The sequence below is a fragment of the Loxodonta africana genome, chromosome 17 (assembly GCF_030014295.1).
Source record: "Loxodonta africana isolate mLoxAfr1 chromosome 17, mLoxAfr1.hap2, whole genome shotgun sequence".
Classification (NCBI taxonomy): Eukaryota; Metazoa; Chordata; class Mammalia; order Proboscidea; family Elephantidae; genus Loxodonta; species Loxodonta africana.
In genome coordinates this window covers 75,146,582-75,170,942 of record NC_087358.1, presented here as the reverse complement: position 1 = coordinate 75,170,942, position 24,361 = coordinate 75,146,582, and the positions used below count along the sequence as shown (strand labels likewise).

At 39.4% G+C, this 24,361-nt stretch overlaps 1 protein-coding gene across 1 annotated transcript in view; it reads right to left on the bottom strand.

Moving 5' to 3' along the window:
• The window catches only part of LOC100654884 (phosphatidylinositol 3,4,5-trisphosphate 3-phosphatase TPTE2-like), a 311,464-nt gene that overhangs the window by 79,365 nt on the left and 207,738 nt on the right, over positions 1–24,361 (bottom strand). The window contains exon 11 of the mRNA XM_064270194.1: positions 11,327–11,488. Coding sequence (XP_064126264.1) covers positions 11,327–11,488 — 162 coding nt within the window. The remainder of the gene's footprint in view (positions 1–11,326; positions 11,489–24,361) is intronic.

Here is a 24,361-nt window from a genome sequence, read left to right as displayed (position 1 = left end):
TCAACTGTTAGGACTCCACTGTTAATAAAATTAGTAATATTTATACTTCACATATATTGTTGTTGTTAGGTGCCATCAAGTTGGTTCTGACTATAGTGACCCTATGCACAACAGAACGAAACACTGCCCAGTTCTGCGCAATCCTCACAATTGTTGTTATGCTTCATCCTGTTGTTGCAGCCACTACGTCAATTCATCTCTCTCTTTGAGGGTCTGCCTCTTTTTCATTGACCCTCTACTTTACCAAGCACGATGTCCTTCTCCAGGGACTGATCCCTCCTGAAAACATGTCCAAATTATGTGAGAGGAAGTCTTGCCATCCTTGCTTCTAAGGAGCATTCTGGCTGTACTTCTTCCAAGACAGATTTGTTCATTCTTCTGGCAGTCCATGGTGTATTCAATACTGTTTGCCAACGCCATAATTCAAGGGCATTAATTCTTCTTCTGTGTTCCTTCTTCATTCCAGCTTTTGCATGCATATTAGGCAATTGAAAATGTCATGGCTTGGCTCAGGCACACCTTCATCCTTAAAGAGACACCTTTACTTTTTAACGCTTTAAAGAGGTCTTTTGCAGCAATTTGCCCAATGCAATACGTCATTTGATTTCTTGACTGCTGCTTCCCTGGGCATTGATTGTGAATACAAGTAAAATGAAATCCTTGACAACTTTGATCTTTTCTCCTTTTATCATGATGTTGCTTATTGGTCCTGTTGTGAGGATTTTTGTTTTCTTTATGTTAAGGTATAATCCAAACTGAAGGCTGTGGTCTTTGATCTTCATCAGTAAGTGCTTCAAATTCTCTCCCCTTTCAACAAGCAAGGTTGTGTCATCTGCATTCTGCAGGTTGTTAGTAAGTCTTCCTCCAATCCTGATGCCTCGTTCTTCTTCACATAGTCTCTCTTCTCAGATTATCTGCTCAGCATACAGATTGAATAAGTATGGTGAAAGGATACAACCCTGACACACACCTTTCCTGAATTTAAATCATGCGGTTGCCCTTGTTCTGTTTAACGACTGCCTCTTGGTCTGTGTACAGGTTCCTCATGAGCACAATTAAGTGTCCAAAATTTCCATTCTTTACAATGTTATCCATAATTTGTTATGATGCACACAGTCGAATACCTTTGCATAGTCAGTAAAACACAGGTAAACATCTTTCTGGTATTATCTGTTTCAGCCAAGATCAATCTGACATTGGCAGTGATATCCCTGGTTCCATGTCCTTTTCTGAATCTGGCTTGAGTTTCTGGCAGTTCCTTGTCAATGTACTGCTGCATCTGCTTTTGAATGATCTCCAGCAAAATTTTACTTGTGTGTGATATTAACGATATTTTTTGGAGAATTTCCTCATTCTGTTGGATCACATTTCTTTGTAACAGGCATAAACACAGATCTTTCCCACTTGGTTGGCCAAGTAGCTGTCTTTCACATTTCTTGGCATAGACCAGTGAGCACTTTCAGTGCTGCATCCATTTGCTGAAACATCTCAGTTGGTATTCTGTCAGTTTCTGGAGCCTTGATTTTCGCCAATGTCTTCAGTGCAGCTTGGACTTCTTCCTTTAGTACCATCAATTTTTGATCATAAGCTACCTACTGAAATGGCTGAATGTCCACTAATTCTTTCTGGTACAAGACTCTGTATATTCATTCCATCTGCTTTTTTTTTTTTAAAATAATTTTTATTGTGCTTTAAGTGAAAGTTTACAAATCAAGTCAGTCTCTCACACAAAAACCCATAAACACCTTGCTACACACTCCCAATTACTCTCCCCCTGATGAGAAAGCCCGCTCTCTCCCTCCACTCTCTCTTTTCGTGTCCTTTCCAGCAGCTCCTAACCCCCTCCACCCTCTCATCTCCCCTCTAGGCAGGAGATGCCAACATAGTATCAAGTATCCACCTGATCCAAGAAGCTCACTCCTCACCAGCATCCCTCTCCAACCCATTGTCCAGTCTAATCCACGTCTGAAGAGTTGGCTTCGGGAATGATTACTGTCCTGGGCCAACAGAAGGTCTGGGGGCCATGACCACTGGGGTCCTTCCAGTCTCAGTCAGACCATTAAGACCAGTCTTATGAGAATTTGGGGTCTGCATCCCACTGCTCTCCTGCTCCCTCAGGGGTTCTCTGTTGTGCTCCCTGTCAGGGCAGTCATTGGTTGTAGCCGGGCACCATCTAGTTCTTCTGGTCTCAGGATGATGTAGTCTCTGGTTCATGTGGCCCTTTCTGTCTCTTGGGCTCGTAATCACCTTGTGTCCTTGGTGTTCTTCATTCTCCTTTGATCCAGGTGGGTTGAGACCTATTCATGCATCTTAGATGGCTGCTTGCTAGCGTTTAAGACCCCAGACGCCACTCTTCAAAGTGGGATGCAGAATGTTTTCTTAATAGATTTTATTATGCCAATTGACTTAGATGTCCCCTGAAACCATGGTCCCCAGACCCCTGCCCCTGCTACGCTGGCCTTCGAAGCATTCAGTTTATTCAGGAAATTTCTTTGCTTTTGGTTGAGTCCAGTTGTGCTGACCTCCCCTGTATTGTGTGTTGTCTTTCCCTTCACCTAAAGTAGTTCTTATCTACCATCTAATTAGTGAATACTCCTCTCCCACCCTCCCTCCCTTCACCACTTATGACCACAGAAGAATGTTTTCTTCTCAGTTTAAGCTATTTCTCAAGTTCTTATAATAGTGGTCTTATACAATATTGGTCCTTTTGCAACTGACTAATTTCACTCATCATAATGCCTTCCAGGTTCCTCCATGTTATGAAATGTTTCACAGATTCCTCACTGTTCTTTATTGATGCATAGTGTTCCATTGTGTGAATATACCATAATTTATTTATCCATTCATCCATTGATGGGCACCTTGGTTGCTTCCATCTTTTTGCTATTGTAAGCAGTGTTGCAATAAACATGGTGTGCATATATCTGTTTGTGTAAAGGCTCTTATTTCTCTAGGATATATTCCAAGGAGTGGGATTGCTGGATTGTATGGTAGTTCTATTTCTAGCTTTTTAAGGAAGTGCCAGATCGATTTCCAAAGTCGTTGTACCATTTGACATTCCCACAAGCAGTGTATGAGTGTTCCAGTCTCTCCACAGCCTCTCCAACATTGATTCTTTTGTGTTTTTTGGATTAATGCCAGCCTTGCTGGAGTGAGATGAAATCTCATTGTAGTTTTGATCTGCATTTCTCTAGTGGCTAATGATATATGAGCATTTCCTCATATATCTGTTAGCTACCTGAATGTCTTCTTTAGTGAAGTGCCTATTCATATATTTTTGTTTTTTTTTACTTGTCTTTTTGCTGTTGAGTTTTTGCAGAATCATGTAGATTTTAGAGATCAGGCGCTGATCAGAAATGTCATAGCTAAAAACTTTTTCCCAGTCTGTAGGTAGTCTTTTTACTCCTTCGGTGAAGTCTTTGGATCAGCATAAGTGTTTGATTTTTAGGAGCTCCCAGTTATCTAGTTTTTCTTCTACGTTCTTTATAATGTTTTCTATACTGTTTATGCCATGTATTAGGGCTCCTAATGTTGTCCCTATTTTTTCTTCCATGATCTTTATCATATTAGATTTTATATTTAGGTCTTTGATCCAATTTGATTTAGTTTTTGTGCATGGAGTGAGGTATGGGTCTTGTTTCATTTTTCTGCAGGTGGATATCCAGTTATGGCAGCACCATTTGTTAAAAAGACTGTCTTTCCCCCATTTAACAGTTTTGGGGTCTTTGTCAAATATCAACTGCTCATATGTGGATGGATTTATGTCTGGATTCTCATTTCTGTTCCATTGGTCCATGTATCTGTTGTTGTACCAGTACCAGGCTGGTTTCACTACTGTGGCGGTATAATAGGTTCTAAAATCAGGTAAAGTAAGGCTTCCCACTTTGTTCTTCTTTTTCAGTAATGCCTTATTTATCCGGAGCCTCTTTTCCTTCCATGTGAAGTTGGCGATTTGTTTCTCCATCTCATTAAAGAATGTCCTTGGGATTTAGATCAGAATTGCATTAAATATATGGATCACTTTTGGTAAAATAGACATTTTTATAATGTTGTCTTCCTATCCACGAGCAAGGTATGTTCTTCCACTTATGTAAGTCTCTTTTGGTTTCTTGCAGAAGTGTACTCTAGTTTTCTTTGTATAAGTCTTTTAACTCTCTGGTAAGATTTATTCCTAAGTATTTTGTCTTCTTGGGGCTAATGTAAATGGCATTGATTTGGTGATTTCCTCTTCGATGTTCTTCTTGTTGGTGTAGAGGAATCCAACTGATTTTTGTATGTTTATCTTGCATCCTGATACTCTGCTGAACTCTTCTATTAGTTTCAGCAGTTTTCTGGAAGATTCCTTAAGGTTTTCTGTGTATAAGATCATGTCATCTGCAAATAGAGATACTTTTACTTCTTCCTTGCCAATCTGGATGCCCTTTATTTCTTTACCTAGTATGATTGCTCTGGCTAGGACTTCCATCACAATGTTGAATAAGAGTGGTGATAAAGGGCATCCTTGTCTGGTTCCCGATCTCAATGGGAATGTTTCCAGGCTCTTTCCATTTAGCGTGCTGTTGGCTGTTGGTTTTGTATAAATGCCCTTTATCATGTTGAGAAATTTTCCTTCTATTCCTATTTTGCTGAGAGTTTTTATCACAAATGAGTGTTGAACTTTGTCAAATGCCTTTTCTGCATCAATTGATAAAATCATGTGATTCTTATCTTTTGTTTTATTTATGTGGGGGATTACATTAATTGTTTTTCTAATGTTGAACCATCCCTGCATACCTGGTATGAATCCCACTTGGTCATGGTGAATTATTTTTTTGATATGTTGTTGAATTCTATTGGCTAGAATTTTGTTGAGGATTTTTATATCTACATTCATGAGGGATATAGGTCTATAATTTTCTTTTCTTGTGGTGTCTTTACTTGATTTTGGTATCAGGGATATGGTGACTTCATAGAATGAGTTTGGTGTATTCCATCCTTTTCTACGCTCTGAAATACCTTTAGTAGTAGTGGTGTTAACTCTTCTCTGAACATTTGGTAAAACTCTGCAGTGAAGCCAGGGCTTTTTTTTTTGCTGGGAGCTTTTTGATTACCTTTTCAATCTCTTCTTTTGTTATGGGTCTAGTTAGTTGCTCTATGTGTGTTTGTGTTAGTTTCGGTAGGTAGTGTGTTTCTAGGAATTCATCCATTTCTTCTAAGTTTTCAATTTTTTTGAGTATATTTTCTCATAGTAATCTGATATGATTCTTTTAATTTCACCTGGGTCAGTTGTAATATCGCCCATCTCATTTCTTATTCAGGTTATTTCTTTTCTCCTGTTTTTCTTTTGTCAGTTTGGTCAGTGGTTTATCAATTTTGTTGATTTTTTTCAAAAAACCCGCTTTTGGTCTTGTTAATTCTTTCAGTTGTTTTTCATTTTCTATTTCATTTATTCAGCTCTAATTTTTATTATTGTTTTCTTCTGGTGCCTGTGGGTTTCTTTTGTTGCTCTCTTTCTATTTGTTCAAGTTGTAGGGATAGTTCTTTGATTTTGACCCTTTCTTCTTTTTGGATGTGTGCATTTATTGATATAAATTGACCTCTGAGCACCGCTTTTGCTGTGTCCCAAAGGTTCTGATAGGAAGTGTTTTCATTCTCACTGGATTCTCTGAATTTCTTTGTTCCATCCTTAATGTCTTCTATAATCCAGTCTTTTTTGAGCAGGGTATTTATTGTTCAGTTTCCAAGTGTTTGATTTCTTTTCCCTGCTTTTCCTGTTATTGATCTCCACTTTTATGGCCTTATGGTCAGAGAAGATGCTTTGTAATATTTCAATGTTTTGGATTCTGCTAAGGCTTGCTTTATGACCTAATATGTGGTCTATTCTAAAGAATGTTCTGTGCGCACTAGAAAAGAAAGTATAGTTGGTTGCTGTTGGGGGGAGTGTTTTGTGTATGTCTACGAGGTCAAGTTGGTTGATTGTGGCATTTAGACCTTCTGTGTCTTTATTGAGCTTCTTTCTGGATGTCCTGTCCTTCACTGAAAGTGGCATGTTGAAGTCTCCTACTAAAATTGTGGAGCTGTCTATCTCACTTTTCAATGCTGATAGAGTTTGTTTTATGTATCTTGCAGCCCTGTCATTGGGTGCAAAAATATCTAATATGGTTATATCTTCTTGGTGTATTGTTCCTTTAATCACTACACAGTGTCCTTCCTTAGCCTTTCTGATGGATTTAACTTTACAGTCTACTTTGTCAGAGATCAATATTGCCACTCCTACTCTTTTTTGATTGTTGTTTAGTTGATATATTTTTTCCATCCTTTGAGTTTTAGTTTGTTGTGTCTCTAAGTCTAAGGTGTGTCTCTTGTAGGCAACACATAGATGGATCTTGTTTTTTAATCCATTCAGCCACTCTCTGTCTCTTTATTGGTGCATTTAGTCTATTTAGCTTCAGGGTAATTATGGATAGGTATGATTTTAGTGCTATCATTTTGATGTCTTTTTGTGTGTGTTGACAGCTTCTTTTTCCCACTTGATTTTATGTGCTGAGTAGATTTTCTTTATATATTGTCCTTTCCTCAGATTTGTTGTTGTTGATTTTGTTTCTGCTGAGTCTATATTTTTATCCTTGTATTTTAATTTGATGAGTAGGATAGTTTGCCTCCTTTGTGGTTACCTTATTATTTACCCCTATTTTTCTAAATTTAAAACTAACCTTTATTTCTTTGTATTACCGTATCTTCCTCTCCATATGGAAGGTGTATGATTACATTTCTTAGTCCCTCTTTATTATTTTAATGTTGTCTTGTTTTATATAATAACATTGCCGTTAACCCGTGTTGGGCTTTTTCTTTTTTTTAATCTTACTTTTTTTTTTTATTTCCCTGTCTGGGTTGACTTCTGGTTGCTCTGCCCAGTGTTCTAGTCTTGGGTCAATACCTGATATTATTGATTTTCTAACCAAAGAAGTGCCTTTAGTAATTCTTGTAGTTTTGGTTTGGTTTTTACGAATTCCCTAAACTTGTGTTTATCTGGAAATGTCTTAATTTCACTTTCATATTTAAGAGACAGTTTTGCTGGATATATGATTCTTGGCAGTCAATTTTTTTCCCTCAATTTTTAAAATATGTCATCCCATTGCCTTCTTGCCTTCATGGTTTCTGCCAAGGAGTCCGAGGTTATTTTTATTGGCTCTTGCTTGTAGGTGACTTTTATCCTTCCCTGCTCTTATAATTGTCTCTTTATCTTTGGTTTTGGCAAGCTTGATTATAATATGTCTTGGTGACTTTCTTTTAAGATCTACCTTATGTGGAGTTTGATGAGCATCTTGGATAGATATCTTCTCATCTTTCACAAGATCAGGGAAGTTTTCTGCCAACAAATCCTCAACAATTTTCTCTGTATTTTCTGTTATCCCTCTCTTTTCTGATACTCCAATCACTCCTAGGTTATTTCTTTTGATAGAGTCCCACATGATTCTTAAGGTTTCTTCATTTTTTTTAATTCTTTTATCTGATTTTTCTTCATATATATTAGTGCCAAGTGATTTATCTTCAAGTTCAGAAATTCTAGCTTCTACTTGCTCAATTCTGCTCCTCTGACTTTCTACTGAGTTATCTAATTCTGTAATTTTATTGTTAATCTTCTGAACTGATTGCTGTCTGTCTATGGGTTTTTCCAGCTTATTAAACTTTTCATTATGTTCCTGAGTAATCTTTCCAATTTCTTCAATTGCTTTATCTGTGTGTTCCTTGGCTTGTTCTGCGTATTGCCTCATTTCCTTCCTGATGTCTTGAACGGTTCTGTATATTAAACTTTTGTATTCTGCATCTGGTAATTCCAGGAATGCACTTTCATCTAGAAGATCCCTGGATTCTTTGTTTTGAGAGCCTGTTGAGGTGATCATAGCCTGTTTCTTTATGTGACTTGATATTGACTGTTGTCTCTGAGCCATCTATAAGTTATTGTATTAGTTTATGCTTGCTTACTGTGTCGTAGCTGCTTGCTTTGTTTTGTTTTGGTACACCCCTATGGGTTGCTTGAGTGAGCTAGCTTGATTATTTTTGCCTTTGGAGCTCTGGTGTCCTGTCCCCAGCTGGCTGAGCTGTTAACAGGTATATCAGTCTAGGAGTCCATCAGTTTTCTTGTATAAACTCAGCTCAGGTTTCCAGGTAGCTGATATCAAGTGTGTGGTACAGGCTCTGTCCTACAGTCTTAGAGGGGCAGGGGTGATTGGCGTATATACCGGTATGTGATTGCAGCAGGGGGTCATGCTCTGAACAAGGCAGGGGGCCAAGAACTGACCTCCAAGTGTCTCTGAGGAAAACGCATCTCTGTTTCCTAGAGCATGCTGGTGGGTGGGCTCTGCAGAGGGACCGTGGGCACCCAAAGTTTTTGGTTGTAAGGACTGGGAGATACCAGTTATCCCTGGATCCCTGTTGCAGGTGGCTGGGCAACCCAAATGGAACTACCAGTTCTTAGGTCCCTGTTTTGGGTAGGTGAGGACCTTGTTTAATTGGCAAAGCAATGTCAAACGTCAAACACCCACCTCTCTGCCGCACCACTGAAATGGCTGGAGTTTGCCAACAAGGGCCTATTCTCCCGAAATAGGCCCACACAGGTCCATGCAGAAGGGAAAGGTGCTCAGGGTCCATGGACGGTTTATGCCTGGACAGGAGCTGCTTCTGTCCTGAGCTCCCCCGCTTAATGGAGATAGCAAATTATCTTTTTTCCCCCAGTTGCAAATTTTTTCTTTCCCCAAGCCTGGGAGGACGGCTCCAGGTGCTCACCAGGGTCTATCTCAGGCTAGGGATTCAGCTGCTGAAGCTGGCTTGGGGGTGTGGGGGGGGGCGCGGTAAAATACAAGCAAGTACTTAGCTTTATGCAGAGAGCGCCATTCTCTTCAGGTTCCGGAGGTGTGGGTGGGATTTGTGGCTAGCTGCTTCTCCCTGAGGAAACTGCAGCTGAATGCTAGTATCAGCCCACTGCCGCCGCCGCCGCTTCAGGAATGGTGACCTAGGGTTCCCTGTGATTTAGGTTCTGTAACTCCTCTCTGCTTCTGAATGGTCTCTTCCTTCCCCTGACCCTCAATTCATTGTCTAAGCTTGCCTTTGACGTTCAGGGCTCCCAGCTTGTCACAAATATACTGATTTCACTTGTTTTTTCAAGTCTTTGTTGTAAAGAGGGCTGGATGGAAGCATCTGTCTATTCCGCCATTTTGGCTCCACCTCTCCCTTATGCTTTTGATGCTTCCTGCATCATTCAATATTTCGCCCACTAAAAAAAAAAAAAAAAAACCAAACCCATTGCCATGGAGTCAATTCTTATTCATAGCGACCCTAAAGGACAGAGTAGAACTGCCCCGTGGAGTTTCCAAAGAGCACTGGTGGATCTGAACCGCTGACCTTTTGGTTAGCAGCCATAGCACTTATCCACTATGCCACCGTGGTTCCCATTTTGCCCATAGACTCCTTCAAAACTGCAACTTGAGGCTTGAATTTTTCTTCAGTTCTTTCAGCTTGAGAAATGCTGAGCATGTTCTTCCTTTTTGGTTTTCTAAATCCAGGTCTTTGCACATGTCATTATAACACTTTGTCTTCTCGAGCTGCCCTTTGAAATCTTCTGTTCGGCTCTTTGACTTCATCGTTTCTTCCGTTTACTTTAGCTACTGGACGTTCACAGCAAGTTTCAAAGTCTCTTCTGACATCTGTTTTGGTCTTTTCTTTCTTTCCTGTCTTTTTAATAACTTTTTGCTTTCTTCATGTATGATGTTCTTGCTGTCATTCCACAACTTGTCTGGTCTTCAGTCATTAGTGTTCAATGCATCAAGTCTATTCTTAAGATGATCTCTAAATTCAGTTGGGATATACTCAAGGTCGTGCTTTGGCTTTTGTGGACTTGTTCTAATTTTCTTCAGTTTTTACTTTAATTTGCATATGAGCAACTGATGATCTATTCCACAGTTGGGCCCTGCCCTTGTTCTGACTGATGATGCTGAGCTTTTCCATTATCTCTTTCCACTGATGTAGTTAATTTGATTCCTGTGTTTTCCACCCAGAGAGATCCATGCGTATAGTCACCATTTATGTTGGTGAAAAAAGGTATTTGCAATAAAGAAGTCTTCGGTCTTGCAAAATTCTAACATGAGATCTCTGGCATCATTTCTACCACCGAGGCTGGATTTTCTAACTACCCATCCTTCTTTGTTTCCGACTTTCACATTCGAATCACCAGTAATTATCAATGCATCTTGAATGCATGTTTGATCTATTTCAGACTGTAGAAGTTGGTAAAAATCTTCTATTTCCTCATTTTTGGCATTGGTGTGTAAATTTGAATCATAGTCATATTAACTGGTCTTCTTTGTAGGTGTATGGATATTATCCTATCGCTGACGGTATTATATTTCAGGATAGATCTTGTTCTTTTTTACTATGAATGTGATGCCATTCCTCTTGAATTTGTCATTCCCGGCATAGTAAACCATATAATTGTCCGATTCAAAGTGGCCAATACCAGTCCATTTCAGCGTACTAGTGCCTAGCGTACCAATCTTTATGCATTTCACTTCTTTTCTGAAAATTTCCAATTTCTCCAGATTCATACTTGGTACATTCCATGTCCCAATTATTAATGGATGTTTGCCTGTTTCTTCTCATTTTGAGTCATGCTACATCAACAAATGAGTTCCAGAAAGCTCGACTCCATCCACATCATTAAGGTCTACTCTACTTTGAGGAGGCAGCTCTTTCCCAGTCGTATTTCGAGTGACTTCCAACCTGAGGGGCTCATTTTCTGGAACTATATCAGACAATGTTCTGCTGCTATTCATAAGGTTTTCACTGGTTAATTCTTTTCAGAAGTAGTCTGCCAGGTCCTTCTCCCTAGTCTGTCTTAGACTAGAAGCTCAGCTGAAACCTGTCCACCATGGGTGACCCTGCTGATATTGAATACCAGTGTCAAAGCTTCCAGCATCACAGTAACATGCAAGCCCCCACAGTACAATAAACTGACAGATGTGACTTCACCTTATGTTCCTCTTATTAAGGTGCAGGTAGGCACATCAGCTGCCGTGCCCCATATCGAAAGGCGTTTAAGCTTTATCTAGCATAGGAATAATCTGGAATACATTGTTGGAGACTGGAGTGCCAGTTGCAATGTTAATACTATTAAAGCCACAGCTATGAAAAGTTGGGATTTGGACCATTGCTTCTCCTTGGGTCATGCATTTGAAGAGAATTATTTTGGTAAAGAGGGACGTGTTTGATTGGGTTCACCTGGTAATTATTTTGGGATGCTTCTTATAGCAATACAAAATTGCTTTATGCATAAAAAGTAAATCAAACTTACCCTTCTACATATACTCGAAGAAAAACGTCCATGAGGAAAAATACAGCAATTGCTAAAGAAATTGAACCATATTTCAGAGAAACCATCTGTGAGCTGTCAGTGAAAATTAGGCCCATAAGGACCAGAGACACATCCACAAAAACCAGCAAGACTCCAAATACTCTAAAACAGACAAAATTAATTAATTAATTAAAGATAAAAGGATTTGCACCTCTATGAATAGACTATGGAGTTCCTGGCTGGTGCAAATGATAAATGCGCTTGGCTACTAATAGAAAGGTTGGAGGTCCAAGCCCACCCAAAAGCTCCTCGGAAGAAAGGTCTGGCAATCTATTTTCAAACTATCAGCCATTGAAAGCTCTCTGGAGAGCAGCTCTACTCTGACTCACGTGGGGTCTCCATGAGTCGGAGTCAACTCAATGGCAATTGGTTGTTAGGCTATATTTAGGCCAATGATCAGATATCATAGGATTAAACTGTCCAGTTGTAGGGAGAACTGCGTGTTCTTAGAATCTCCAAAAAAAAAAATTACTCAGTTTTCACTCAGTAGAAGCAGTTGTTAGGGGGAAAAATTTTATTCTCACCAAACCACTTCAAAATATATGATAATGCCCTTTGTATTAGACACAGTAGATCTACGGTCCAAGATAGAACAGGCAAGCTGAGTTAAAACATCATGCCTCTGTTTATAAACCAAAAGAAAGCATGATCTAACATAACCCTTTAAAAGACCACTTTCATCAGTAATGTTGTATATCAGTGAGATTTTAAAAAAGGATATAATTACATATTCACAGGTGCTTCTAGAACAGTGAAGGGCACATAGAAGGAATTCATTTCCATAAATTTTCACACAATTTGACTTTAAAGTACTTCCTCAGCCATTCTCTTCCATATTTTAAATACGTTCTGCATAAAATTGGTTATACTATTTGCATAATCTATTAGTCTTCAAAGAACTATTTTACAGTTGCAACTGATATTAAAATATTATAAATTTAAAAGGAAGCAATTATATTATGTGAATGTGTATCATGGTATGAAATCATACTCTATTGTGGAGAAGTGAAAATAGAATGTTTCTAGAATTAAGGGGTAAATTCTAGATCTATAGGGTGTTTGATAAAATAGAATTGCACAATTTTTGAATTCATGTTTCATTATTTTTACTTTCACAAGTTAAGAAAATTTATATTAATATGTTGCTATTAGATTTAGGGAAATGCCATTTCTTTGCATGTCTCAATGTCCAGTTTAAACAAAAACTCCAAGAAAATCAGATTAAGTTAAATGGGGCACACGAACTATTTTGCAACATACTGAAAGTGTAGATTGGAAAATTTTTTTTTAATTTATTGTGCTTTAAGTGAAAGTTTACAAATCATGTCAGTCTCTCATACAAAAACTTACACACACCTTGCTATGTACTCCTAGCAGCTCTCCCCGTAATGAGACAGCACACTTGTCCTCTCCACCCTGTATTCCATGTGTCCATTCAACCAGCTCCTGAGCCTTCTGCCTTCTCATCTCACCTCCAGAAAGAAGTTGCCAATGTAATCTTATGTGCCTACTTGAGCCAAGAAGGTCACTCCCCACCAGTATCATTTTCTGTCTTACAGTCCAGTGCAATCCCTGTCTAAAGAGTTGGCTTCGGGAATGTTTCCAGTCTTGGGCTAACAAAGGGTCCCTCCAGTCTCAGACCATTAAATATAGACTTTTTAGGAGAATTTGAGATCTGCATCCCACTGTTTTCCTGCTCCATCAGGGAATCTCTGTTGTGTTCCCTGTCAGGTCAGTCATCGGTGCTAGTCAGGCATTATCTACTTTTCCTGGTCTCAGGCTGATGGAGTCTCTATGTGGCCCTGTCTGTCTCTTGGGCTCATTTTTACTTTATGTCTTTGGCGTTCTTCATTCTCTTTGCTCCAAGAGGGTTGAGACCAACTGATGCATCTTAGATGGCCACTTGCTAGCGTTTAAGACCCCAGATGCCACACACCAAAGTGGGATGCAGAGTGTATTCTTAATATATATATTCTGTTATACAAATAGACCTAGATGTCCTCTGAAACCATGGTCTCCAGGCCCCTGTCCCTGCTACTCTGGCCTTCTTAGTGTTCTGTTGTATTCAGGAAACTTCCTTGCTTTTGGTTTAGTCCAGTTGTGCTGACCTCTCCTGTATTGTGTGTTGTCTTTCCCTTCACCTAAAATAGTTTTTGCCTACTATCTAATTAGTGAATTGCCCCTCTCCCTCCCTCCTCACCCCAGTAACCATCAAAGACTATTTTCTTCTGTGTTTAAACTTCTCCTTGGGTTCTTATAATAGTGGCCTCATACAATATTTGTCCTTTTACAACTAACAAATTTCACTCAGCATAATGCCTTCTAGATTCCTCCATATTATGAGATGTTTCATGAGTTCATCGTTGTTCTGAACTGTTGGCTAGTATTCCATTGTGTGACTATACCACAACTTATTTCTCCATCCATCCATTGATGGGCACCTTAGTTGCTTCCATCTTCTTGCTATTGTAAACAGTGCTGCAATGATCATGGGTGTGCATATATCATTTGGTGTGAAGGCTCTTATTTCTCTATGATATATTGCAAGGATCATATGGTAGTTCTATTTCTAGGGTTTTTTTAAAAATAATTTTTATTGTGCTTTAAGTGAAAGTTTACAAATCAAGTCAGTCTCTCACACAAAAACCCATATACACCCCGCTACACACTCCCAATTACACTCCCCCTTAATGAGACAGGCTGCTCTCTCCCTCCACTCTCTCTTTTTGTGTCCATTTCGCCAGCTTCTAACCCCCTCCACCCTCTCATCTCCCCTCCAGGCAGGAGATGCCAACATAGGCTCAAGTGTCCACCTCACCACCATCCCTCTCCAACCCATTGTCCAATCCAATCCATGTCTGAAGAGTTGGCTTCAGGAAAGGTTCCTATCCTGGGACAACAGAAGGCCTGGGGGCCATGACCACTGGGGTCCTTCCAGTCTCAGTCAGACCATTAAGTTTAGTCTTATGAGAATTTGTGGTCTGCATCTCACTGCTTTCCTGCTCCCTCAAGGGTTCTCTGTTGTGTTCCCTGTCAGGGCAGTCATCAGTTGTAGCCGGGCACTATCTAGTTCTTCTGGTCTCAGGATGATGTAGTCACTGGTTCATGTGGCCCTTTCTGTCTCTTGGGCTCGTAATCACCCTGTGTCCTTGGTGTTCTTCATTCTCCTTTGAGCCAGGTGAGTTAAGACCAATCAATGCATCGTAGATGGCTGCTTACTAGCGTTTAAGACCCCAGACGCCACTCTTCAAAGTGGGATGCAGAATGTTTTCTTAATACATTTTATTATGCCAATTGAATTAGATGTCCCCTGAAACCAGGATCCCCAGACCCCTGCCCCTGCTATGCTGGCCTTCAAAGCATTCAGTTTATTCAGGAAACTTCTTTGCTTTTGATTGAGAACAATTGTGCTGACCTCCCCTGTATTGTGTGTTATCTTTCCCTTCACCTAAAGTAGTTCTTATCTACCATCTAATTAGTGAATACTCCTCTCCCACCCTCCCTCCCGCCCCCCTCTCATAACCACAAAAGGGTGTTTTCTTCTCAGTTTAAACTATTTTTCAAGTTCTTATAATAGTGGTCTTATACAATATTGGTCCTTTTGCAACTGACTAATTTCACTCATCATAATGCCTTCCAGGTTCCTCCATGTTATGAAATGTTTCACAGATTCCTCACTGTTCTTTATCGATGCATAGTATTCCATTGTGTGCATATACCATAATTTATTTGTTCATTCTTCCATTGATGGGCACCTTGGTTGCTTCCATCTTTTTGCTATTGTAAGCAGTGCTGCAATAAACATGGGTGAGCATATATCTGTTTGTGTAAAGGCTCTTATTTATTTCTCTAGGATATATTCCAAGGAGTGGGATTGCTGGATCATATGGTAGTTCTATTTCTAGCTTTTTAAGGAAGCGCCAAATCGATTTCCAAAGTGGTTGTACCATTTGACATTCCCACCAGCAGTGCGTAAGTGTTCCAATCTCTCCGCAGCCTCTCCACCATTTATTATTTTGTGTTTTTTGGATTAATGCCAGCCTTGTTGGAGTGAGATGAAATCTCATTGTAGTTTTGATCTGCATTTCTCTAGTGGCTAATGATATATGAGCATTTCCTCATATATCTGTTAGCTACCTGAATGTCTTCTTTAGTGAAGTGTCTATTCATATCTTTTGCCCATTTTTTAGTTGGGTTATTTGTCTTTTCGCAATATCATGTAGATTTTAGACATCAGGCGCTGATCAGAAATGTCATAGCTAAAAACTTTTTCCCAGTCTGTAGGTAGTCTCTTTACTCTTTTGGTGAAGTCTTTGGATGAGCATAGGTGTTTGATTTTTAGGAACTCCCAGTTATCTAGTTTTTCTTCTACATTCTTTATAATCTTTTGTATACTGTTCATGCCATGTATTAGGGCTCCTAACGTTGTCCCTGTTTTTTCTTCCATGATCTTTATCATATTAGATTTTATATTTAGGTCTTTGATCCATTTTGAGTTAGCTTTTCTGCATGGAGTGAGGTATGGGTCTTGTTTCATTTTTCTGCAGGTGGATATCCAGTTATGGCAGCACCATTTGTTAAAAAGACTGTCTTTTCCCCATTTAACTGTTTTGGGGCCTTCGTGAAGTATCAACTGCTCATATGTGGATGGATTTATGTCTGGATTCTCATTTCTGTTCCATTGGTCAATGTATCTGTTGTTGTACCAGTACCAGGCTGTTTTGAGTACTGTGGCAGTATAATAGGTTCTAAAATCAGGTAAAGTAAGGCCTCCCACTTTGTTCTTCTTTTTCAGTAATGCCTTATTTATCCGGGGCCTCTTTCTCTTCCATATGAAATTGGTGATTTGTTTCTCCAACTCGTTAAAGAATGTGGTTGGGATTTAGATCAGAATTGCATTAAATGTATAGATTGGTTTTGGTAGAATAGACATTTTTATGATGTTAAGTCTTCCTATCCACGAGTAAGATATGTTTTTCCACTTATGTAAGGCTCTTTGGGTTTCTTGCAGAAGTGTACTCTAGTTTTCTTTGTATAAGTCTGTTACCTCTCTGGTAAGATTTATTCCTAAGTATTTTATCTTCTTGGGGCTAATGTAAATGGCATTGATTTGGTGATTTCCTCTTCGATGTTCTTTTTGTTGGTGTAGAGGAATCCCACTGATTTTTATATGTTTATCTTGTATCCCGATACTCTGCTGAACTCTTCTATTAGTTTCAGTAGTTTTCTGGAGGATTCCTTAGGGTTTCCTGTGTATAAGATCATGGCATCTGTAAATAGAGATACTTTTACTTCTTCCTTGCCAATCTGGATGCGCTTTATTTCTTTATCGAGCCTAATTGCTCTGGCTAGGACATCCAGCACAACGTTGAATAAGAGTGGGAACAGAGGGCATCATTGTCTGGTTCCTGATCTCAGTGGGAATGTTTTCAGGCTCTCTCCATTTAGGGTGATGTTGGCTGTTGGCTTTGTATAAATGCCCTTTATTATGTTGAGAAATTTTCCTTCTATTCCTATTTTGCTAAGAGTTTTTATCATGAATGAGTGTTGAACTTTGTCAAGTGCCTTTTCTGCATCAATTGATAAAATCATGTGATTCTTGTCTTTTGTTTTATTTATGTGGCGGATTACATTAATTGTTTTTCTAATGTTGAATGATCCCTGCATACCTGGTATGAATCCCACTTGGTCATGGTGAATTATCTCTTCGATATGTTGTAGAATTCTATTGGCTGGAATTTTGTTGAGAATTTTTGCATCTACATTCATGAGGGATATAGGTCTATAATTTTCTTTTCTTGTGGTGTCTTTACCTGGTTTTGGTATCAGGGATATGATGGCTTCATAGAATGAGTTTGGTAGTGTTCCGTCGTTTTCTATGCTCTGAAATACCTTTAGTAGTAGTGGTGTTAACTCTTCTGTGAAAGTTTGGTAGAACTCTGCAGTGAAGCCGTCTGAACCAGGGCTTTCTTTTGTTGGGAGATTTTTTATTACCTCTCAATCTCTTTTGTTATGGTCCATTTACTTGTTTTACCTGTGTTTGTGTTAGTTTAGGTAGGTAGTGTGTTTCTAGGAATTCATCCATTTCTCCTTGTTGTTACTGTTAGGTGCTGTCAAGTCCTTTTAGACTCATAGTGACCCTATGCACAACAGAATGAAACACTGCCCGGTCCTGCGCCATCCTTACAATCGTTGTTATGCTTGAGCTCATTGTTGCAGCCACTGTGTCAATCCACCTCGTTGAGGGTCTTCCTCTTTTCAGCTGACCCTGTACTCTGCCAAGCATGTTGTCCTTCTCCAGGGACTGATCCCTCCAGACAACATGTCCAAAGTATGTAAGACTCAGTCTCACCATCCTTGCCTCTAAGGAGCATTCTGGCACACTTCTTCCAAAACAGATTTGTTCGTTCTTTTGGCAGTCCATGCTATATTCAATATTCTTCGTCCACACCACAATTCAAAGGCATCAACTCTTCTTCGGTGTGCCTTATTCATTGTCCAGCTTTCACACGCATATGATGCGATTGAAAATACCATGGTTTGGGTCAGGCGCACTTTAGTCTTCAGGGTGACATCTTTGCTCTTCAACGGTTTGAAGAGGTCCTTTGCAGCACATTTGCCCAATGCAATGCGTCTTTTGATTTCTTGACTGATACTTCCATGGCTGTTGATTGTGGATCCAAGTAAAATGAAATCCTTGACAACTTCAATCTTTTCTCCGTTTATCATGATGTTGCTCTTTGGTCCAGCTGTGAGGATTTTTGTTTTCTTTATGTTGACGTGTAATCCATACTGAAGGCTGTGGTCTTTGATCTTCATTAGTAAGTGCTTCAAGTCCTCTTCACTTTCAGCAAGAAGGTTGTGTCATCTGCATAACTCAGGTTGTTAATGAGTCTTCCTCCAATCCTGATGCCCTGTTCTTCTTCATATAGTCCAGCTTCTTAGATTATTTGTTCAGCATACAGGTTAAATAGGTACGGTGAAAAAATACAACCCTGACGCACACCTTTCCTGACTTTAAACCAATCAGTATCCACTTGTTCTGTCCCAACAAATGCCTCTGGATCTATGTAAAGGTTCCTCATGAGCACAGTTAAGTGTTCTGGAATTCCCATTCTTCTCAGTGTTGTCTATAGTTTGTTATGATCCACACAGTCGAATGCCTTTGCATAGTCAATAAAACACAGGTAAACATCCTTCTGGTATTCTCTGCTTTCAGCCAGGATCCATCTGACATCAGCAATGATATCCCTGGTTCCACATCGTCTTCTGAAACCAGCCTGAATTTCTGGCAGTTCCCTGTTGATATACTGCTGCAGCCATTTTTGAATGATCTTCAGCTAAATTCTGCTTGCATGTAATATTAACGATATTGTTCTATAATTTCCACATTTGGTTGGATCACCTTTCTTGATAAATATGGATCTCTTCCAGTCAGTTGGCCAGGAAGCTGTCTTTCATATTTCTTGGCATAGACGAGTGAGCACCGCTAGCTCTGCATCTGTTTGTTGAAACATCTCAATTGATATTCCATCCATTCCTGGAGCCTCGTTTTTCACCAATGCCTTCAAAGCAGCTTGGAATTCTTCCTTCAATACCATCTGTTCTTGATCATATGTCACCTCTTGAAATGGTTGAATATCAACTAATTCTTTTTGGTATAATGACTCTGTGTATTCCTTTCATCTTCTTGTGATGCTTCCTGCATCATTTAATATTTTCCCCATGGAATCCCTCACTATTGCAACTCGAGGCTTGAATTTTTTCTTCAGTTCCTTCAGCTTGAGAAACGCCGAGCGTATTCTTCCCTTTTGGTTTTCCATCTCCAGCTCTTTGCACATGTCATTATAATACTTTACTTTGTCTTCTCGAGAGGCCCTTTGAAATCTCCTGTTCGGTTCTTTTACTTCGTCAATTCTTCCTTTGGCTTTAGTTGCTTGACTCTCAAGAGCAAGTTTCAGAGTCTCATCTGACATCCATCTTGGTCTTTTCTTTCTTTCCTGTCTTTTCACTGACCTCTTGTTTTCTTCATGGTTGATGTCCTTGATGTCATTCCACAACTCATCCGGTCTTCGTTCACCAGTGTTTGATGCATCAAATCTATTCTTCAGATGGTCTCTAAATTCAGATGGGATATACTCAAGGTCATATTTTGGCTCTTGTGGACTTGCTCTGATCTTCTTCAGTTTCAGCTTGAACTTGCATATGAGCAATTGATGGTCTGTTCCACAGTCGGCCCCTGGCCTTGTTCTGACTGATGATATGGAGCTTTTCCATCGTCTCTTTCCACAGATGTAGTGAGTTTGATTTCTGTGTGTTGCATCTGGCGAGGTCCATGTGTATAGTCACCGTTTACTTTGGTGAAAGAAGGTATTTGCAATGAAGATGTCATTGGTCTTGCAAAATTCTATCATTCAATCTCCGGGATTGTTTCTGTCACCAAGGCCATATTTTCCAACTATTGATCCTTCTTCGTTTCCAACTTTTGCATTCCAATCGCCAGTAATTATCAATGCATCTTGATTGCATGTCCGATCAATTTCAGACTGTAGTAGCTGATAAAAATCTTCTATTTCTTCATCTTTGGCCCTAGTGCTTGGTGCATAAATTTGAGTAATAGTCGTATTAACTGGTCTTCCTTGTAGGCGTATGAATATTATCCTACCAGTGACAGCGTTGTGCTTCAGGATTTTGAAACGTTCTTTTTGACGATGAATACACCATTCCTGTTCAAGTTGTCATTCCCAGCATAGTAGACTACATGATTGTCCAATTCAAAATGGCCAATACCAGTCCATTTCAAGTCACTAATGCCTAGGATATCGATGTTTATGCATTCCATTTCATTTTTGATGATTTCCAATTTTCCTAGATTCATACTTCGTACTTTCCAGGTTCCGATTATTAATGGATGTTTGCAGCTGTTTGTTCTCATTTTGAGTCGTGCCACATCAGCAAATGGAGGCCCCAGAAACTTAACTCCATTCACGTCATTAAGGTTGAGTCTACCTTGAGGAGGCAGCTTTTCCCCAGTCATCTTTTGAGCGCCTTCCAACCTGGGGGTCTCATCTTCCAGCACTATATCAGACAATGTTCTACTGCTATTCGTAGGGTTTTCACTGACTAATGCTTCTCAGAAGTAGACTGCCAGGTCCTTTTTCCTAGTCTGTCTTAGTCTGGAAGCTCAGCTGAAACCTGTCCTCCATGGGTGACCCTGCTGGTATCTGAATAGTGGTGGCATAGCATCCAGCAACACAGCAACATACAAGCCCCCACAGTATGACAAACTGACAGACACGTGGGGCTCATTTCTCCTAGGTTTTCAAATTTGAGTAAAGTTTTTCATAGTAATCTGATACGATTCTTTTAATTTCAGTTGGGTCTGTTGTAATATCGCCCAACTCATTTCTTATTCCGGTTATTTGCTTCGTCTCGTGTTTTTCTTTTCTCAGTTTGGCCAGCAGTTTATCAGTTTTGTTGAGTTTTTCAAAAAAACAGCTTTTGGTCTTGTTAATTCTTTCAATTGTTTTTCTGTTGTCTATTTCATTTAGTTCAGCTCTAATTTTTATTATTTGTTTTCTTCTGGTGCCTGTGGGTTACTTTTGTTGCTCTCTTTCTATTTGTTCGAGTTGTAGGGATAACTCTTTGATTTTGGCCCTTTCTTCTTTTTGGATGTGTGCATTTATTGATATAAATTGGCCCCTAAGCACTGCTTTTGCTGTGTCCCAAAGGTTCTGATAGGAAGTGTTTTCATTCTCACTGGATTCTATGAATTTCTTTGTTCCATCCCTAATGTCATATATAATCCAGTCTTTTTCGAGCAGGGTATTGTTCAGTTTCGAAGTATTTGATTTTTTTTCCTGCTTTTCCTGTTATTGATCTCCACTTTTACGGCCTTATGGTCAGAGAAGATGCTTTGTAATATTTCAATACTTTGGACTCTGCTAAGGCTTGCTTTATGACCTAATATGTGGTCTATTTTAGAGAATGTTCCATGTGCACTAGAAAAGAAAGTATACTTGGTTGCTGTTGGGTGGAGTGTTCTGTATATGTCTACGAGGTCAAGTTGGTTGATTGTGGCATTTAGATCTTCTGTGTCTTTATTGAGCTTCTTTCTGGATGTCCTGTTCTTCATTGAAAGTGGTGTGTTGAAGTCTCCTACTATTATTGTGGAGTTGTCTATCTCACTTTTCAATGCTGATAGAGTTTGTTTTATGTATCTTGCAGCCCTGACATTGGGTGCATAAATATTTAATATGGTTATATCTTCTTGGTGTATTGTCCCTTTAATCATTAGATAGTGTCCTTCCTTATCCTTTCGGATAGTTTTAACTTTACAGTGTATTTTGTCAGAAATTAATATTGCCACTCCTACTCTTTTTTGATTGTTGTTTGCTTGATATATATTTTTTCCATCCTTTGAGTTTTAGTTTGTGTCTCTAAGTCTAAGGTGTGTCTCTTGTAGGCAACATATAGATGGATCTTTTTTTTAATCCATTCTGCCACTCTCTGTCTCTTTATTGGTGCATTTAGTCTATTTACCTTCAGGGTAATTATGGATAGGTATGAACTTAATGCTATCATTTTGATGTCTTTTTTTGTGTGTTGACAGCTTCTTTTTCCCACTTGATTTTATGTGCTGAGTAGATTTTCTTTACATATTGTCCTTTCCTCATATTTGTTGTTGTTGATTTTGTTTCTGCTGAGTCTGTATTTTTCCCTTGTATTTTCTTTTGATGAGTAGGATAGTTTGTCTCCTTTGTGGTTACCTTATTATTTACCCCTATTTTTCTAAATTTAAAACTAACTTTTATTTCTTTGTATCACCTTATCTTCCTCTCCATATGGAAGGTGTATGATTACATTTCTTAGTCTCTCTTTATTGTTTTAATGTTGTCTTGTTTTATATAATAACATTGCCGTTACCCTGTTTTGGGCTTTTTTATATATATATATATATATATATAATCTTGCTTTGTTTTTTTTGGACTTCCCTGTCTGGGTTGACTTCTGGTTGCTCTGCCCAGTGTTCTAGTCTTGGGTTGATACCTGATATTATTGATTTTCTAACCAAGGAACTCCCTTTAGTATTTCTTGTAGTTTTGGTTAGGTTTTTACGAATTCCCTAAACTTGTATTTATCTGGAAATGTCTTAATTTCACCTTCATATTTAAGAGACAATTTCGATGGATATATGATTCTTGGTAGTCAATTTTTTTTGTCCTTCAATTTTTAAAATATGTCATCCCATTGCCTTCTTGCCTTCATGGTTTCTGCCGAGTAGTCCAAGCTTATTCTTATTGGCTCTCTTTTGTAGGTGACTTTTCTTTTATCCCTCGCTGCTCTTATGATTGTCTCTTTATCTTTGGTTTTGACAAGTTTGATTATAATATGTCTTGGTGACTTTCTTTTAAGATCTACCTTATGTGGAGTTCGATGAGCAGCTTGGATAGATATCGTCTCATCTTTCACAAGATCAGGGAAGTTTTCTGCCAACAAATCCTCAACAATTTTCTCTATATTTTCTGCTATCCCTCCCTTTTCCAGTACTCCAATCGCTAGTAGGTTATTTCTCTTGATAGAGTCCCACGTGATTCTTAAGGTTTCTTCATTTTTTTTAATTCTTTTATCTGATTTTTCTTCAAATATATTAGTGCCAAGTGATTTATCTTCGAGTTCAGAAATTCTAGCTTCTAGTTGCTCAGTTCTGCTCCTCTGACTTTCTACTGAGTTATCTAATTCTGTAATTTTATTGTTAATCTTCTGAATTTCTGATTGCTGTCTGTCTATGGGTTTTTCCAGCTTATTAAACTTTTCATTATGTTCCTGAGTAATCTTTCCAATTTCTTCAGTTGCTTTATCTGTGTGTTCTTTGGCTTGCTCTGCATATTGCCTCATTTCCTTCCTGATGTCTTGAACGATTCTGTATATTAAACTTTTGTATTCTGCATCTGGTAATTCCAGGAATGCACTTTCATCTAGAAGATCCCTGGATTCTTTGTTTTGAGAAACTTTTGAGGTGATCATGGCCTGTTTCTTTATGTGACTTGATATTGACTGTTGTCTCTGAGCCATCTATAAGTAATTGAATTAGTTTATGCTTGCTTACTGTGTCGTAGCTGCTTGCTTTGTTTTGTTTTTTGGTATACCCCTATGGGTTGCTTGAGTGAGCTAGCTTGATTATTTTTGCCTTTGGAGCTCTGGTGTCCTGTCCCTAGCTGACTAGAGCTATTAACAGGTATATCAGTCTAGGAGTCCATCAGTTTTCTTGTATGAACTCAGCTCAGGTTTCCAGGTAGCTGATATCAAGTGTGTGGTACAGGCTCTGTCCTACAGTCTTAGAGGGGCAGGGGTGATTGGCGTATATACCGGTATGTGATTGCAGCAGGGGGTCATGCTCTGAACAAGGCAGGGGGCCGAGAACCGAACCCCAAGTGTCTCTGAGGAAAACGCGTCTCTGTTTCCTAGAGCGTGCTGGTGGGTGGGTTCTGCAGAGGGACCATGGGCACCCAGAGTTTTTCGTTGTAAGGACTGGGAGGTACCAGTTATCTTTGGACCCCTGTCATGGGTGGCTGGGTGAACTGAGTGGACCTAACAGTCCTTAGGTCCCTGTTTTGGGTAGGTGAGGACTTTATTTAATAGGCAAAGCAATGGCAAACATCAAACACCCACCTCTCCACCGCACCGCTGAAATGGTTGGAGTTTGCCAACAAGGGCCTATTCTCCTGAAATAGGTCCACACAGGTCCATGCAGAAGGGAAAGGTGCTTAAGGTCCACGGACGGCTTATGCCTCAGGAGCCACTTCTGTCCTGAGCTCCATGGTTAATGGAGCTAGCAAAGTATCTTTTCCCCCCAGTGGCAAACTTTTTCCTTCCCCAAGGCCGAGAGGATGGCTCTGGGTGCTCACCAAGGTCTATCTCAAGCCCAGGGATTCATCCGCTGAAGCCTGCTTGGGGGTGGTTGGGGTACAGTAA